This window comes from Zeus faber (genome assembly GCF_960531495.2).
Source record: "Zeus faber genome assembly, chromosome: 5".
NCBI classification, from domain to species: Eukaryota; Metazoa; Chordata; class Actinopteri; order Zeiformes; family Zeidae; genus Zeus; species Zeus faber.
The window spans coordinates 18,462,109-18,480,400 of record NC_137192.1 but is presented as its reverse complement, the minus strand read 5'-3'; the positions used below and the strand labels follow the sequence as shown (position 1 = coordinate 18,480,400).

The window sequence follows — 18,292 nt, the reverse complement described above, 5'->3', positions numbered from 1 at the left end:
TTTTTACTCGACAACGGGCAAAGCGATGTACAAATGTTACGTGGAAGGTTTTAATAGGAGTCATTTAAATAGAAGAGTGAACACAGTGTGGAAGGAGGGGCTGAGGGTTGGAGGACGGTAAGAAGCCAGTGTGGAGGGTGTTGTCCAGAAATGGGTGACCTCCAATGGAGGCTTTTACACGGTGCTATAGCCTTCAATGCTTTTATATCTAAAGTAAATCCAACTGTCGGCAGCGATTGTCCATTGCGGGGAAACTAACCGATCCCAGACTGTGTACCACTATTTTATTGGATGTAAAAGACATTTTTTTTCATTTTATTTCAAGCTTTTAATGGAAAATGATCAGAGATTGCTTTTCTATTTGGTGCCAAGTACGACAAAACCGGCCATCTTTAAGAGCAGAAAGAAGCTGGCAGAGGGGAGGGCGGGTGAGGAAGTCCTCCCCTGTTGAAAGCCCCGGTGAGGGCCCGAGTCTGGGTGGACTTCACCTCCTGCCAACCCACGGGAGACCTGGTGAGTGTTGCTGAGCAGGGGTGCTACCAGGATGTAGTCTGCTCCACTCTTGATGGAGATATATGATTTGCTGTTTGTGTTTGGCATAAAATAAATGTGAATATATGTCTAGTTTATTGAGTGCATGTCTATCTTATTTACGTTTTCATTTCCTGTATTTATCTACTGATTTAATTATCTCCATGTATTTATTTACCTTTTCAGTCACTTATGTACTTTTTTTTTTTTTTTACTGTTTTTTTTCTATTAATGTTGAGATATGCAGCTTTTTTCACATGATCATTATGTTCCTATATTCATGTTAAGATCTGTAAAATAAAGGTATTTAAAAAATCTCTCTCTCCCTCCCTTCCCTCATATAAAACCACAGTCAGCAAAGGGGCCTCTGGGAGATTGTGGGAAAACCAGACCTCATTCTTCATCTTCCCATCCCGAGCCCTCCTCTCCCCCCCTGGATGCTCCTTCCTCCGTCCGTCCACCGCTGCCCTCCCTCCCTCCCTCCCTCCGTCCCTCCCCTCCCCCCTATCTCCAGGATTATCGATTTAGCGTAGGCTGTGATTGAGTCTCACTGGTGTAATGTGGGCCCTCAGGTGCCTTCTGAATGGAGAGCGTCATGAGTTATGGTCCAACTACGGCCAGAGCGGCTGTGCACGGATGGACAGAGAGACGGACAGACAGACAGACGGATGGACGTACAGAGAGACGGACGGACAGACGGACGGACAGACAGACAGACAGACAGACAGACAGACAGACAGACAGACAGACAGACAGACAGACAGACAGACAGACAGACAGACAGACAGACAGACAGACAGACAGACAGACAGACAGACAGACAGACAGACAGACAGACAGTGAGACAGACAGACAGACAGACAGACAGACAGACGGACAGACGGACGGACAGACAGACGGATGGACAGGGAGACGGATGGACGGGCAATCGCACGGCCTCATATGGTGATTTCAGTTCAATTAAATCATTATTTTTAATCTGGTCCCTCAATAGTAGAAGGTCAAATTCCATTGAAAGTAGTCAAGAGGGACGTTTAGGAGTCACTGTTGACAAAAAGCTTTCACATTAAACTGGGAAAATTCTACCAAAACAAAGGAAAGTTTGTCTTGTCCATCCATTTAAAGATGGTATAACCATCTCCAGCCTCATATACACATACAGTATATATATACACACACACACACACAGGTGGATTCCAGGTCGGCCGAGGCCTCAAACAGTCAATCCAATGACATCTACACACACACACACACACACACACATATATAATATATATACACACACAGTATATATACCATATTCTAAGTGTCTGCAAATGAAGTGCATTTACCATATTTTCAGACATCCACTCACAAGTATTGAATAGTATTATAGTATATAGTATTGAATTTATACAATTATTAATTTATACATAAGCGTCCACAGTGTGTAACACTGTCTGTTTTGCTTTTGAGATTACATTTTTTCCAGGTTGCTGTGTTCATATGATTTCGACCAAACTTGCTTGCGAACACTGAGGAAGGTGTTTGGTATCAGGGCTTCCTTCCACTCCTGCACGTGTCCTTTTGATCTCCTTCAAATACTACATAAAAACACACAAAAAAATAAAATCCCAAGACGTCATTAAGCACACGTGGAAGAGATATAAAACCGTGACATACAGCCCACATCCATTCGCCCATTTTACCAAATGTTGCGTTTCACCAAAACAAATCACACCAACCTGCAGAGGACCGTGCAGGGATGTTGGGACGTGACGGCATAGTGCCGCTGCAGCTCCAGCACCTCATCGTGGGAACTCACTGAGGCCACCATTTGCATTCTGCAAGCAGCGGCGATGGGAGATCACGGTTGTTCTCTGGTGGTGACGCACGCTGAAACTCATTTTCAATTCATTAGGGGTTTAGTGAAAAGCTGACAGTTATAGACTGGCGTCGTTTTTTTTTTTGTTGTTGTTGTTGTTTTGGGGGTTTTTTTTAGGCATGAAAGTAGTTTAATTAAATATTGACACTGCATATTATAAAAATCATCCACAAGCACTTCTGGGAGTATTTAGCCTGACAAACACTGCAGATAATTTTGGTTTAATCAGGAAACACCTCGACATCAAAGTCAGTCGGTGCAAAGAAAACTTTGGCAAAAACTCCACAACCTCAACTCCTGACGCCGCAAACACAATGAATTAGTTAAAAAAAAAACAAAAAAAAAAAAGACGTTTCTTCTTTCAAGGGCTATGGAATCACTTATGGATTCGTATTTACTTTTACGTTCAAATTTCGCTTCGCAGGTGACGTGCCTAATACGTGCTCGGATTTCGACAACCTCCCCTCCGCCTCATTCCAATTAACTCCTCACAACCAGCCCAAAAGCAACACGCACAGTGTAATTTGTGAATCCCATTAGCACTGGCCCCAGAGTCGGCCTCTGCTTAGCAAATAAATAATGGTAATGATGATGATCCCTCATCTTGTCACTGGGGCTCTTCCCCCGGGGGCCTCGCCATGCAGGTGGAGGAGCCGCTATAGGCCTAATTGGTTGCAACCCTGCAGCCCTCTCTCTCTCTCTCTCTCTCTCTCTCTCTCTCTCTCTCTCTCTCTCTCTCTCTCTCTCTCTCTCTCTCTCTCTCTCTCTCTCTCTCTCTCTCTCTCTCTCTCTCTCTCTCTCTCTCTCTCTCTCTCTCTCTCTCTCTCTCTCTCTCTCTCTCTCTCTCTCTCTCTCTCTCTCTCTCTCTCTCTCTCTCTCTCAAACACAGCCTCCTTCTCCAGAGCTGCGCTGGCACTCTGCGCCCACTCTGGAAACTTTGCCTCATAAACATTGTTCATTTATCTTGGCATCGTGCATGAAACTATAGAGGGAGAAACTATGTTGTCTTTCAAAGTGGACCCCCAAAATGCATGCAGGCACACAGGCACACAGGCAGGCACGCAGGCGCGCGCACACACACACACACACACACACACACACACACACACACACACACACACACACACACACACACACACACACACACACACACACACACACACACACACACACACACACACACACACACACACACACACACACACCTTTTGGTTCAAAGTGACCAGACAGGAAGTCCACCTTTCCTTCCTTTTTCTCCCTCCCTCCCCCCCTCCCTCCTTTCTTCCTTCCTTCCTTCCTTCACACCTCAGCATTAATCTACGAATCCATCTTTCTATCATTCTGCCTTATCTCAAGCCATTTCGCGATCCCATTATATTTCTTGCCTGATGAGGACCATTTCATAGCTATCGCAGAGGGACTTTCAATATCTTAATACTGGAGATTAATCATTATACAAATCAGATTAGATAATTGAAAATGGAAGTGAAATGAAAGAACGGTGATTCCGTGACAAATAAATTAAATTCTGCAAAGATCGTGTCATTATAATCTGGGGTTTAACACATAAACAGCCACATACATAAAACAGCACTCCCAACACACACACACACACGTACGGACGCACGCACACACGCACACACACACACACACACACACACAGAACCAAACACATACCCATCTTAAAAACGCTGGTCCTTTAGCCCAGTAAAATGCTCCTAAATATTGTTTTGTTGCATTGAGGCCTGGGAGAAAAAGCTACATTAGTATTCGGCCGTGGAAGATACCGTCTGAAACATTGCTCCAAAAAATCAATACCTACTCTGCCAGGCAAAGAGGAACTCTAATATAGTTTTATGTTATTATTTTCCCCCCGCACATTGCAGCATTTCTCAGAGCCCGGCGCAAAGAAGATGGATTTTCCTTCTGGCCGGACACTAAATGTGATTCTGGAGAGGACGGGTCAATGCGATGATACACAGCTGGCGCTTCTTAAAAGGGATGTGTCATTTCCCATAGATCTGCAGGTGGAGTGTGAGGCGAGTGAACGACACGACACAAGAGCCATAAGTGTGCAAACTAACACCTTAACACACCTCGCTTTTAAAAGCAGCTCGGAAGTGTCACAAAATTGATAATCTGGCGGTTCTGTTATTTCTCAGCGATGCCTACGCTTTATGGAGAAGGCTGTGAAGATAAGACCGAGCTGCATCGCTGTTATGGACGTAATGCACTCTGACGATCAGGTCAGCAGCTCTGTAGAAATTCTGGCTTGGTGTTTATGTGTGTAACATATTATTTGCCATGATCTGCCCCAACCTCACAATTTACACATTAAAACATATTTTCTTGCCAGAGTGTGTCAAATATCTCTCTCCTCCCAGGCCTGTTTTATTTGCTTAAACCAGTTACACTGGCGCCCTCTGCTGGATGAAGGCTGCATCACGGGCTCTGCGCCTCGAGCGTCATCTCAAAGCATCCGATCAACAACTCCTGGGATGACCGAAGCATCTATTAATCTTTCTATCCATCTATCTATCTGTGGTTATTCAGGCATAAGTCTCCTCTAGTCTGGAGGTTCAAAGCGGTGACGATGTGACCTTTAAAAACCAACCCTGTATGTAAGTTAGACTGACACACCGTTTCTTCATCAGAATCCCCATTAAATCTCCATTGAGGCAGAGAGTTTGGTCGTGAGCGATATAATTCATATAGAATCCTTGTATACTCCCACATAGAAAGTCATCTGAATCACACAGACCCTGCACGTCATCATTTTGACCCCTTCTCCTCCACGTCCGCTATCCGCTAACATACAGTACATACATTCACAGACAGCCAAGGCAACGCCACACACACACACACACACACACACACACACACACACACACACACACACACACACACACACACACACACACACACACACACACACACACACACACACACACACACACACACACACACACACACACACACACAAAATCATCCACTAAGAAAAAAAAATCAAAACAACACACGCTCACAGATTTTGGTGACCCTCCAGCACCCTGCCCGTCCTGGGTGGCAGGGTCAGGGGGTCGGGGATGATAACATGGCAGCTGTGCGATCCCTCCCTCAGCTAGTCCCCGGGCGTGCTGAGCCAGGGAACAGAAGCTGTTTCTGGGGGAGGAAGTGACCCGTGTCTGAAGGGCCGCGCTGTCGCCCAAATCGGAGGAGGACAAGATGGAGCCCGGTGCCCGCTACCTGCTCCCGCCGCCACGCCTCTCTCCCCTGACAGACGACAGCGAGGAGGGAAGGCATGACCACGCAAAAAATAAAACCCTCAGTCTGCATCATCTGGACGTAGTGTTATGAAGGCATGGAGTAGAGAGGGAGGGAGAGGGGACGAGGGAACAGATAGAGAGAGGGCAATGGAGGGACGGCAGCAGTGGTGGAAATATTACTGTACTTAAGTTCATTTCTTCATGGACTTGTGATTTACTGTATATTGTCAATTCATTCTTGTTTGTTTATTTTAGGATTTTTTTCTTGTTCATTTATTTTTAGGTGTTTTTTTTATCTTGCCAAATTAGTCTTTTTTTATATATATTTTTTTCTCATTATTGTTTATATTTTTGTCTTGATTTGTATCTTTATTCTATATCAGCATTTTTTTCTTCTTTATGTTTGTTTTTTCTTGTGATGGTTTCTTTTTCTTGTTTATTGCCAATTTCTTATGTTTATTGCATTATTTTTTTCATTTACTTTTTTATTGCTTTATTATCAATTATTTCCCTTTGGTGTGAGCCGCTGTCACAGCACAATTTTCCTCGAGGGATTAATAAATGATCTATCTAAATATTGATGATTCTCTCTCTATTGCATTTCTTTACTTTGAAGAAACAAATTAAATGGACTTAGTATACTTTACTCATTTATTTTGATTTACGTTAAAGATCATCAATCATTTCTTTACTTGAATGTTTTCAAACATTGTGAATTGATATTTTTATATCCTTGTAAATGACTATGACAGCACCTATACTATTTTAATCATTCTAATCAGGATTTGCATGAGCATCATCTGCAGGAGAAAAATAAAAGGACAGTAGCACTTTATATTGTATTAAATCTGTTATATCAGGGCACTGGATATAACAAGTACTTTTACATCATACACATTCAGGAGAAATTTCTTCTATACCTTGTCAATGTGATACTTTCACTTTGGGGACACCTTCACAGCGGGGTATTTGTGCTTTTTCTTCTGTAAAAGGTCTGAGGTATTTCTTCCATCACTGTACTGGGAACGACACTCGTCATGGATAGAGGGAAAAATAAATCAGTCAGAGAACGGACGGATGGAGAGCGGGGTTCCACGTCAACCTGCGCCTGTCCGTCTGGAAGTTACAGCGTCCTATGGTTACCAGTGGAATGCCTCTGGGGACGCACACATGCCATTCCCTGCATTCCCCATCGTCTAGTCATCCCTTAACATAGCGAGCTGGAAACACTCTCTCTCTCTCTCCCTTCTGTAATTATATTGCACGTACAGTGGACTATGCCTCACCAATTCACGTGTTCTATTTTCTGTCTTAATCTGAGCGCTCTGAACCTTTTCTTCCATTTACCTCTGGCCTCAATATAATCATTAAAATGATCTATTATATCCCTCTGTGGCAGTTTCGCCGACCACCCTCCACCCAACTAGCAGTTCAGGGACCTCCGGAACAGACGACAGGGTTGTAGACACCAGGTTATTGTAGAGAGAGGGTTAGTTGGAATTAGCCCAGGAGCAGATAGACATGTCATGACACGGGCTCCTCCTGAGTGTGCTCATTAGACCAACAGGTATGCAGCCACTCTGATCCTGGGTCCCCAATTAACTAGATCCAGGTACTACAACCACTCCACATAACCCCGACACCAAACCGAGGCCAGGAAGAATACCTGACCAAAGCCTACTCCGTCCCCAAGCAGTGACCAAAAAATAAAAGCCTAAAACACAGACTGAAACAGGGTTACTATACCTGAAAAGGACAGAGGGTGATGCAGGGTTCCTATACCTTAAATTATAAAACACTGGACTCTGAAACCTTAAATCAACACAATGTCCAAAACAACTTACTGGTCCCATTGCAGGGAACCTGGTTCCCCGGGACACCATGGTCAACCACCGCCTTCCCCCAGGGCGACGACAGACTGCCCCCTCCTGCCTTCCGCAGCACGGGGCCTCGGGCTGCTGCGCTGGCTGGTGAAGGCGTGGCCGGACTTGGCTGTTGCGGGGGCTGCTTGGAGGGGTGGCCTGGCTGCTAGGCTGCTGGATGGTCCGGCGGTGGTTCTCCCCCGGTTCTCCCCCGGCCCCCTGTGTGCTGCTGCTGCTGTCCGTCGGGAGGGGGTTGGTGCTGGGGCCGCACGTTGACCCGCTGGTGGCTCCAGGGCGTCTTCGGACGGCCCCTCTGTGTCCCACCCCCGTGCCGGAGAGTCCCTGCTCAGGTTCCAGTGTGGCAGTTTCGCCTGCCACACGGCACCCAAGCGGCATTTCAGGGACCTCTGGCACAAAGACACTGACAACGGTGTTGTAGACACCAGTTTATTGTAGAGAGAGGGCTAGTTGCCATTAGCCCAAGAGCAGATAGACATGTTTTATGACAAGGGCTCCTCCTCCCTGAGTGAGTGTGGGGATGAGGGTTTTAACCTGTCGCTCATTAGACCAACCAACGAGCAACAGGTATGCTGCTCAAACCACACCATCCCCACACCACACCCTCAAATAAAAATCCCTGAACCACATACTACATACATACATGACTCTTGAGTCATATCAAACAAGAAAATTATTTTGAAAAAAGGAAGGGTGTGGAGTATTTATTTTTACACGTAGAAGCATCTTAGATGTTCCTATTGGGAGGAAATTTGCTTTTTTGCATTTGCACCGATGGCCGTGATCCAGTTCATTTGTATAACTAACTTTCTATGAGTTGAGAAATAAAATAAGGGATTCCTGAGCTGAATGACTTTGCTGCTCTCGGGGGTGTAGCGCCACCTTCATTTGCTTTAAATTATCATTAATCATTAATCAGCTTTTAATTATGTGAATTTGGTGTTACATTTATGCCCCCAAAATGTATATAAAATAGGTTCGTAGACATTATGACACACTGTAATTGAAAGAAAAATACACTCTTTTATGGTTACACTGTTTTTGTTAGTGTATTCAGTGTATTTTTTGGTACTTTATTTATTTTATGTACTAATTGAAAGTACAGCTTTAGTATAACAGTCATTAATATGCTGTAAGTGTAGTGTAAGTACATTTTAACATCAACCTAATTTAAGCTGTACTTTAAACGTGTGTTCTTTTGGTCAAAAAGAACCAAAAATACATGAAAAATATATTTTATACATTCTAGCACATCTTAAGTACAAGACGGGACGTGATACGAGATACAGTGAGCTTTATTAATCCCACACCAGGGAAATTCACTTGTTACAGCAGCTCAAGAGGAAAAGGGTGATTGAGTGAATAAGAATAAAAATTTAAATGAAATGAAATTAAAATAAATAATTGTAACTATTTGTATAAAAAGTGGTTCCGACTTCACAATTAATATACTAAATTCGTGTTAACGCATAAAAAGCGTACCAAATACACTAAGTATACTTTCAGATGACACCACTCGGGTGCGGTCGCTGCTCTTCAGATCTCCTGCAGCAGGTCGGCGGGGAAGAAGCCGAGCTTGCGTCCCGTACTGACCTTCAGGTATCCGTTCACCTCCTCCCCCTTCTTCACAACGATCTGGGAGACGGAGAACGCAGTTGGACGTGTTTTGGACCATGTGGCCATTTTCAAGAAGAAGATGTCTTCATTTTGCAGATAAGGGTTTAATGTGCGTATTGAGGATAAGCACTGAGATAAGCATTGGGTTAATAACCGCACGTGCGCGTGTGCGTGTGTGTGTGTGTGTGTGTGTGTGTGCGCGCGTGTGTGTGTGCGTGTGCGTGTGTGTGTGTGCGACATAAATCAATCAATCCTTTCTGTCAGCATGAGGCGTGCTTGTGTATTTGTGATTGTGTTGCATCTGTATTTGAGCCTGTAATTCACCCCCGTGTTTAAATCAGCGGTATTGGGCGCAGCGTGCGTTGTTATCTGTTGTTGCGATGCACTCCAGCGGATCAATCTTTCTGAATTATTAACACGGCCGCGAGTGAAGCACCAGTTTGAGGGAAGCCCAGGGTTAAACTGAAGCCCACTTTACATTAATGAATACAGTGTTCAATATACAGTTTATGGACACTTAACCAAAGAGGAAAGATTACAGCTCAGCGCATCTGTACTCACCCATCGTCTCCCCGTGTTTGTGGAAAAGTATGAGGGTGTGCGCGCGTGTGTGTGTGTGTGTGTGTGTGTGCGTGCGTATGCGTGTGCATGTGTGCACCTGGTCTTTCTTCAGGGTGATCTGGCCCATCTCTCTGTTTCCCACGAAGGAGCGTGTCACCTTGTAGACCCTCTCTCCTGCTCGCACTCTGATGATGTAGTTTGCAGGAAGGAATCCCGTCCTCTCTCCGATCTTCCCCTGGAGGGACACCACGTTACGCCGTGTGACTCTGGAGGCGCCAGTAGATAAAGTGATACCCATCCACCTGCCTACCTACCAACAGTATCTACCTACCTACGACCCTACAGTACCACCTACCCACTGTACCCACACGCCTCCCTACCTCCCTACCTAGCAACCTACCTATGCACCTCCCTACCTACCAACCTACCTATGCACCTCCCTAACTACCCATCTACTAATCTACCCACCTCCCTACCAACCAACAGTATCTACCCAGCTACCAGCACAATTAATCAGGGTTGTGGTACGAGCCAATCCATTTGTCCCAGAAGTGTACGGGTTTGTGCATACTGTTCTAGAAAGAGAAAAATGGATATGTTTCCATCCACATTATCATTCCTGTGAAAATAAACCCTGTACATATGTAGTGTTTAATCACATCTGAACATGTCACACATGTGAACACATGCGAACAGTTGTATAAAATAAGAGGTGAACCTGCAATTGTTAGAATAGCTCCTTGAAACAATAACGATTTAAACAGAGTTGTTCATAGTTGAATTCACGGTTTTGCAAACCGACTAAATAATGCACTAAGGCATTATGAACATGAGTAATAGACTTACTGATCATTGCCTAAATTACATTTGCAGCTAGACTGTACAGAGAAATTGTGTTAAAATAATTCAGTGTTAGGATCTAAATTACAAAAATGTCCATCAAAAACATTTACTGTAGATGAATATTTAATATTTTTATATTTTTGTTGCAATAGTACAAATTAAAAGCTGAACTTACCCTCCACCATTCCTCATTGGAGTCATCGATCACTGTAATTCGGTCCCCAGCACTCACAGACAAAATGGGTGGAATAAATAAATTACAGAAATGCCAGAATATGACTAAAATGGAGAGCGTAGAAAGAAAGAAAGAAAGAAAGAAAGAAAGAAAGAAAGAAGCCACTTACTGCAGGTCCAGGTCATCTTTCTCTATGGCCTTGAAGCGATAGAGTGCCAGGTAATAGTGAGACTGGCTGAACACACCGATCTTCCCAGGCTGAAGTTTCTTACTCTGTGGTAAACAAACATCAGGAAATAAACAAAACAAAACATCATTATTTGGTATTGACATAACAATAACTACAGCGGCTACAATGGCCATATCTATAAACATTAATCCATTACCTGCATGACAACAGCCTTTATGCCATTTTAGCTCTTATCATCACCACCATTCGCTTTGTTGTCATCATTTCTTTTGATCATCATCGTATTTACCGTAATTCTTGTTGTTATGAGCGCAAAGGTTATCAGTATTGTTACCTTTGTCATCATAATGTTCGTGTTCTGACCACCACCTCCTGTTATTGTTTTAAAGGATAGCTCTATTACATTTCAGCCCAGGCCTTATCAAAATGTCGATTCCCATTATGTTTTACTGTTCGCCGCACAACCTCGTTCGACGCCGAACTATTGAGAGACTTACCACTCTGCTGCAGATTCTAACCGTGGTTTAGGCCTTAAAAGACATTAAATCTCCTTTAAAAACCCTTTAAAAAAAAAAAACACGCATTATATCAGGTTTTTCAGGCTTTAAAATAACTCTTTTGGCTTCATCCATGCCAAGACAAGTGACCAGAAACAGGAAGGTCCGGCGCTTCCTCCGGGGCAAGCGGATGTAGCCTCTTGATGTGCTGTGGCAATTGCAAATAATAGTTTGAAATAAAAATACGATATTAGATGCATAAAGAGAGCTCCCCTTTTTCGAAAACGAGATCGAACAGGCTTCTTTAAGGGTTAAACGTTTGCCCCATTGGACTGCATTAAGTCACAGCAGAGCAGTGCGTTTCTCAATAGGAAAGCGTGGAGTGGTGCTACGGACAGGTACAAATGACGGGAACCAACATTTTAATAAGGCCTGGATTGAAAAAAAAAAAATAGCCAAGCCATCCTTTCACATTATCATTACTATTGTGTCACCGGCGTCTCTGACCTTGTCGTCGGGAACAACTTTATCTCCCTTCTTGTCTGCCTCTGGGTTCGCTGCAAAGCGCCACGCGGAAAAGCAAAGTAGGCAAACAAGCGAGACAAATACACACAAAAATAGTCATTAATTCAGCAACCAGACAGAAACAGGGATAGACTTTGCAGATCTCTACTCCACAGTCGGGGTGCCGCGCGTCTGCACAGTTAATCTGCTTTACCCCGCGCTGTTCTCCAAACAAGGAACACAGCCGCCGACTGGGAAACTAAAATCAAATCGGTTCCAGCTTTTCCTCACCTCCTTCCCCACCTCCTCCTTCCTCTTTGGGCTGGGAGTCATCTTCTTCCATCATCATCATCATCATCTTGACAAACAAATTCCACTTTATGAGCAGGCCAACACAGCGCGCGGGCGCGGCTCTTTCTCCTCGAGGGGGAAAGCTACTTTATGTTTGTGCTGAAATGATGAAAGTTAGCGTCGCCTTCGAGTTCCCTAGAAAATATATGGATTCAGCGCTGCTTAGATATGGAATTCGTTCATTTAACTTCCTACGCAACCATTTGCTGTCAAAATTGATTGGTGGAGCAGGAAGCAGGAGGGAATGTCTACCAACCCTAACTCGCACACCCGCATTAATCCCTATTTTAACCGATATTAAATAAAGGTTAAATAAAAATAAGTTCCAGAATTCTATTCAAAACTACAGCTTTTTTTTTTTTTTCCCCCAACATGTGGCTTCACTCTCGTCTTCAGTCTAGAGAGGTTCAAATGATTTTCTCAAAATGCTTTCTTCTGATCAGCTTACTGTTCATTTCTTGGTCGCTACTTAAAAAAAAAAATCGAAATAAAATATGGGATTAAATTTAAAAAAATAAATATAAATTTAAGTGTTACGGGCGATCACTTAAAGGGCCTCAAGGAGGACACCAAGGCTTCAAACAAATCCCGTCACTAACTCGCTTTCCCCACTCACGTTCTTCTTGTCTTCCGATCCTTTCTTGCGTTCCTTGTTGGCCATGATCACCCCGATGCGCAGGGTCTCAAACACGGGGTCCGTGCGGTTGGACTGCGCTGCCAGACGAAAGACCGTCGATGGATGGATTTTAACGGAAAAGAACGGACAAGAAATCCCCCCCCCCCCCCCCCCAAAAACAAAAAACAAAAACAAAACAAAACAAGGTGGAGCGGAGGAGAGGAGGCAGCGGAGCTTATAACAAACATTCGATCAAACAAAACGTGGGAAAAAGGTAAGCAGCCAGATCCGTCCCGCACGCCATCACGCCATTCATCCTAACGCGTTTGCGGAACAACAGTTAAGGGCTTTAGAGCTCCGGTAAGTTCCGGTTGTGCAGCCTTTGGAGCTATTTTGACCTCCCCACAATTTGGAGGCGACACATTTTGAACCGGAGCGTCTCCCTCCCCTCGGCGGCACGCAGGGCAAAAGGCGCGGGACTCACAGAAGGGCAGCAGCTGAGAGACGGTGGCGTTCTGCTGGCTGCTGTAGAGCGGGGAGCTGTAGGCCCTCCTGAAGCCCGGAGGCTGGAGGAGGAGGAGGAAGAGACGGGAGACAAGATGAAGATTAGGAGGATTAGAAGAAGAAGAATCTTTTTTCGTCACATGACACACCGCACTACAACAACACATGCATATATATATATATATATACTGTATATACACACACACACACACATGCTTTTTGGATGGTGGGCGGTGAAATGAGGCCTCTGCATTTAACCCATCCTGGCTTGTCCTCCCTCCGGGGCCACAGCGAGGAGCAGTGGGCAGCATTCGTGGACGCGCCCGGCGACCAGGTACCAAGGGGCCATCGCTGGTCAGATGATGGTGATGGGTGCATGTTTTTGGGGTGGGGTTCCTTACTGACGTTAGGTGGATACTGACGTTAGGTGGAGGAAACCCCATGTGAGCACGGGGAGAACATGCAAACTCCACATAGAAAGGCTCCTATTTGGAAGATAACCCGCCGGAGCACGGTTGGCACGGCGCTCCGGCGGGTCTCGGAGACGTCCTTTTCTCGTTTGTTTGTTTATTAGTTACGCGTCGCGGCATCGGAGGAAAACGACGGGCGGGAAAACACGGGGGCGTCGGGGGAACACTGACAATTTTGCCGAAGCATCTTTGAAACTCCACGTAGGACTGGCACTGGTGGTGGATGTTGGTCTTGCAGTTCTTGCACCGCAGCGCAAACTTGTTGTTGACTGAAAAGACGATAAGGGGCGGGGACAAAATGCACATTGTCATCAAAGCCGCGGGGACGTTGCCCGGAAAGGCGAAAGCGACGGGCGGCACTTACGGACGATCATGCGCGCGCAGACGTCGCAGAACTTGGGCTTCTTGCAGTAGTGGTCCTTGAACTTGTGAGGTTTGTCGTTGACCGGCTTGACGGGCTCCAGGGGAGGCGGCTCGTCTCGATCCTCCTCCTCCACCTCCTCGTCGTAGATGAAATACACCTGCGGTGGGAAGAGACGGGGAGGATGGGATTTGCAGTGGTATATATTATTGAAGAAAGTCCGGAAAATTACCAGAGTTATGTTTGCAGAGTTATTCTAACATGTTTGTTAGTTTATATTCTATAAAAGGAAATATTCTACTCACATACTGTATATTGTGGTAATTAAATCATAACGTGGTGTTCTACTGTTGTGTGTAGTGTAACTAACAATATAACTAGTTCTTGTTTTATTATGTAAAAACACTTTGAATGGCATTTACTTGTCTGAATGGTGCTATAAAAATAAAGTTGGATGGATTGATTAGTTATTATTAGTATGTATTGTGTCTATTCAAGACTTTGAGAGAGTTTGAACGTAGTTTTCATGGTTTACTCTCAGAATCATACATAAAATCCAACTTTAGCCAGCAAAAAGTTGAAATATGCCGTATCATCTTTATTTTTTTTTTGTGAGACGTTTCATGCATTTATTTTCAAGTTTTTAGCTTGTTTATTTTGGATTAAGGTGAAAACCAACTAATTGAGGGATTTACCGTGTGTGAATAATAAATGTAAAAAAAAAAAAGTAAAAAAAAAAAAAAAGAAAAGAATGTTCGAACAACAGTAAAGTACTGTATGACCCCCCTCCAATCAGAATGATTCTATTAATACTGAATGACTGGGGTGTGACTCATGTGGTGTGTGTCTGTCTGATCTAGGCCCACAAAGCACAACCTAAATTCACGATCTAAATTCTCACTTCAGACAGATCGACATCTCGGTGTAAAAGAATCTTCACAACTTCAGTTTGAAGCTTTTCCCATTGGAGCTTTTTCTCGAATTAAGAACAATCCACGAAAATATCAATATTTCCCACAGTGGCTACGACTTCCACTCCTAAGGGTTTCGGTCTCTCTTACGTATCACACACACACACACTCACACTCACACACACCACAGGTGGGATGAATTGAAAGGGCTTTCATCTTAAAAATAACCTTCAACAGAGACCACGAGAACTCCCAACTGTACGTAATGAAGCGCCTGACATTTCTGCTCCTAAATATACTGCATTCCAATCAAACACGAGTAATCCGCGCACACACACACACACACACACACACACACACACACACACACACACACACACACACACACACACACACACACACACACACACACACACACACACACACACACACACACACACACACACACAGAGAGAGAGAGAGAGAGAGAGAGAGAGAGAGAAAGAGAGAGCTTAAAGATTGAACTGGGTCCAGCCTCTCCATCACGAGCAGGATTAGGGTGGAGTCCCAGGGTGGCAGGGTGTGGATTTACACTACAATAGCTGACTAATACCAGGGAACAGTTCACACATTACAGCACCAACATTTTCCAGCAATACAGGGCAACATTTTCCAAAGCAAAAGCAACCCAGGCATACAATATAACACGCTGCAAGAGCTTTCTGATATCCCCTTTGATTTGACAGCAGTTTATATTTATCTAGAGCAATTTATTGGCTGCATGGAAAAGTAAAAATGTGATAAAAAAAATTTTTACTCAACAAGCTGGTAGGAACCAAATGCCTTAGGCCACATCTGGGATATATATAAAAGTTTATTATAATTTTTTTTTTGCTATTGTTAGATTTTTCTGTTAATGTAAAAAAAACTTTAAGTTGCATGTTGTGTATAAAAGGTGCTTTACAAATAAAGGTTGTAATTAGTTTTATTAAATCAATTAATGAAATCGAATATCTAGAAATAAACAAATAAAATTGACCATGGATCGAGATTGAAAGACCATCCATAATTATGAAGAACGCTTTCATAAATACCTGGTTCTGGTACGCCAATGCGGTCTGAATGGTCACTACGGGAGGTCTTACCGTGTTGTCATCTTCCTTCACCACATTATCTGGGAGAGGAGGGTTGTCGTGAATATCCAGGGAATCCTTGTCGTCCAATCTGCCACCAAGCGCCCAAAAGAAAATGTTTATGTATAGAATACAAATTGCATTTGCACACTTCCTACCAATCTAAATGATTACTTTCTGACTTCCTTCGCAACAATATGCACCGCAGCCCTAAAGCCCTAAATCAGACATTTAAATAAAACCTCATTTCTGAATGGGTTCCCAAAGGCAATGTGTATAAAGTACAGTCCACATCCAAATCCACACGCCATGAAAAGACTGGACTCACGAGTCATAGTGAGCCATGGTGCTGAGCTGGAGATCAGGGTTTAGTGTTGCAGGCAGTGGCTCAGGACACTGTAAACAAGAAACACGCAGTAAATACATTACGGCTTCGTGCTTGGAGGCCATACAGGGACTGCCAAAACTAGAACTGTTCTCCCAAGTTTCACTTCACTCCCTATACAGCAGGTCTTTTTGGGTTTACGCGTCAGGTTTGCCCACATAACGGAGCCCTCCCGTAGATGACAAGATACACTGAAGCCTTTAAATTTGAGCCTGTGTTTGGGAAACGGGAGCCTCTCAGTCCCCTACGATCGTGACAAGACGCAAACCATAATCTGAGGAAGTGAGGTTCTAAAATCTATGATCAGAGCTTTATTACTTCCCCAGCTCACAGCACTCTATACAAACACACCATCCAGCAAAGTGAGTATGAGTAAGTCATTAGAACGAATTCATAATATCTGATAAGTACATATTTGCAGAAAAGGCGGATATCAACTAACCGCTCAACGTCGCTCCTCACAGGGCGTGGGGGTCTTCGCGGTGCAGAGTGGTCCCCGGCAGATGAGCACTCCGACGGGCCTCTTTCCAGTGTTTTCTACGGCTCCCTCCCCTCTCGCTCGGTCATTTACATGGTCAACTTTCCAAATGAGGCTCCAACAGGTGGGCGATTGAAATGAGTAATGCAAGCAGCGCGGCGGATGGTTGTGTTTGTGTGGTTGTGTGCGTTTCCATGTGACTGTTTGGGACAGCTGAGCACTTTAAAAGTCCGGCAGAGAGCCTCCAGCAGAGCAGTTAAACTGACAACGCCCTGCCTCAGGTTCCTCACTTCGTAATGAGAGTTTAAAAGTTACTTATCATATTACCACCCTAAAGGAGAGGAAAAAAAACCCAAAAAACTTCCACTGGATGTGTTTTAAACAAGACAGTAATGTGGATATGAGTAACAAGCTAGAGAACCACCACAACATTGGTGGAAGATAACAAATTGTAAGGTGATGCTGTTGTGAAACAGAAAATCCCCCGATCAAAATCCAGTATTCAACATTGTAAGTATAATCAGTGTTGTATCTCCAAAAACAGGGAACAAAACAGTATATCTCCCATTTTGGGAGATATACTATAATGTAAATCATAACTACAGCCTTAAATCATACTACTATGAACAGCGTGACTTAATAACACAGATGAGTGTGACAAATTAGGTAACATTTCAGCTTTGATTGTTATAAGGTACCACACACAGGAATAGGCGGCCGACAAAACCAAATATAATTTTTTGACGAATGCCTCCGTATTGATAATTTGATCTTACTTTTGGGATGACTATTGGTGCTTTGCGAATATTTTCACACAAGAAATATTTAAGAAACAAATCATTTGGAATGTGGATGATACGAGCAAGCAGGTAGAGAACAGTCTATGATGTTCAGAAAATTGCATTACTTTACTGTAATGGAACATCAAAGATATCATTTACCTACATCACTATATTACGATAAGCAAACTCCCACACAATATCTAGTCTAATGTCACAATACTGACATATCGCACAGCCACAGCCAGAGTGGGATTACTGGGATATCCTGGAGATTTTTTGGGATATTATTATCTGGCCACTGACTGAGTGTTCACAATCACGGAAAATTAAAATCTCCGATTTCTCAGACACCAATTGGTTAAATAACACTTGAGTTAAGGAACAAAACACACCA

At 43.8% G+C, this 18,292-nt stretch overlaps 1 protein-coding gene across 2 annotated transcripts; it reads right to left on the bottom strand.

The window, feature by feature from the left end:
• Positions 1 to 8,857: 8,857 nt before the first annotated feature.
• On the bottom strand, positions 8,858 to 17,209 carry LOC307230798 (SH3 and cysteine-rich domain-containing protein 3-like). 2 transcript variants are annotated; one of them, XM_080001241.1, is made up of 13 exons: positions 17,081 to 17,209; positions 16,582 to 16,649; positions 16,215 to 16,344; positions 14,234 to 14,390; positions 14,041 to 14,138; positions 13,380 to 13,461; positions 12,896 to 12,993; positions 12,220 to 12,286; positions 11,932 to 11,981; positions 10,907 to 11,010; positions 10,738 to 10,789; positions 9,817 to 9,954; positions 8,858 to 9,176 (listed from the first exon to the last, which is right to left on the bottom strand). In XM_080001241.1, the coding sequence occupies exons 2-13, from the start codon at positions 16,596 to 16,598 to the stop codon at positions 9,078 to 9,080; spliced, it is 1,092 nt and encodes a 363-aa protein (XP_079857367.1). In that variant the 5' UTR covers positions 16,599 to 16,649; positions 17,081 to 17,209; the 3' UTR covers positions 8,858 to 9,077. The 2 variants fall into 2 exon arrangements, with proteins under 2 accessions (XP_079857367.1, XP_079857368.1); XM_080001242.1 differs by having other exon boundaries at positions 16,266 to 16,344.
• Positions 17,210 to 18,292: the final 1,083 nt, after the last annotated feature.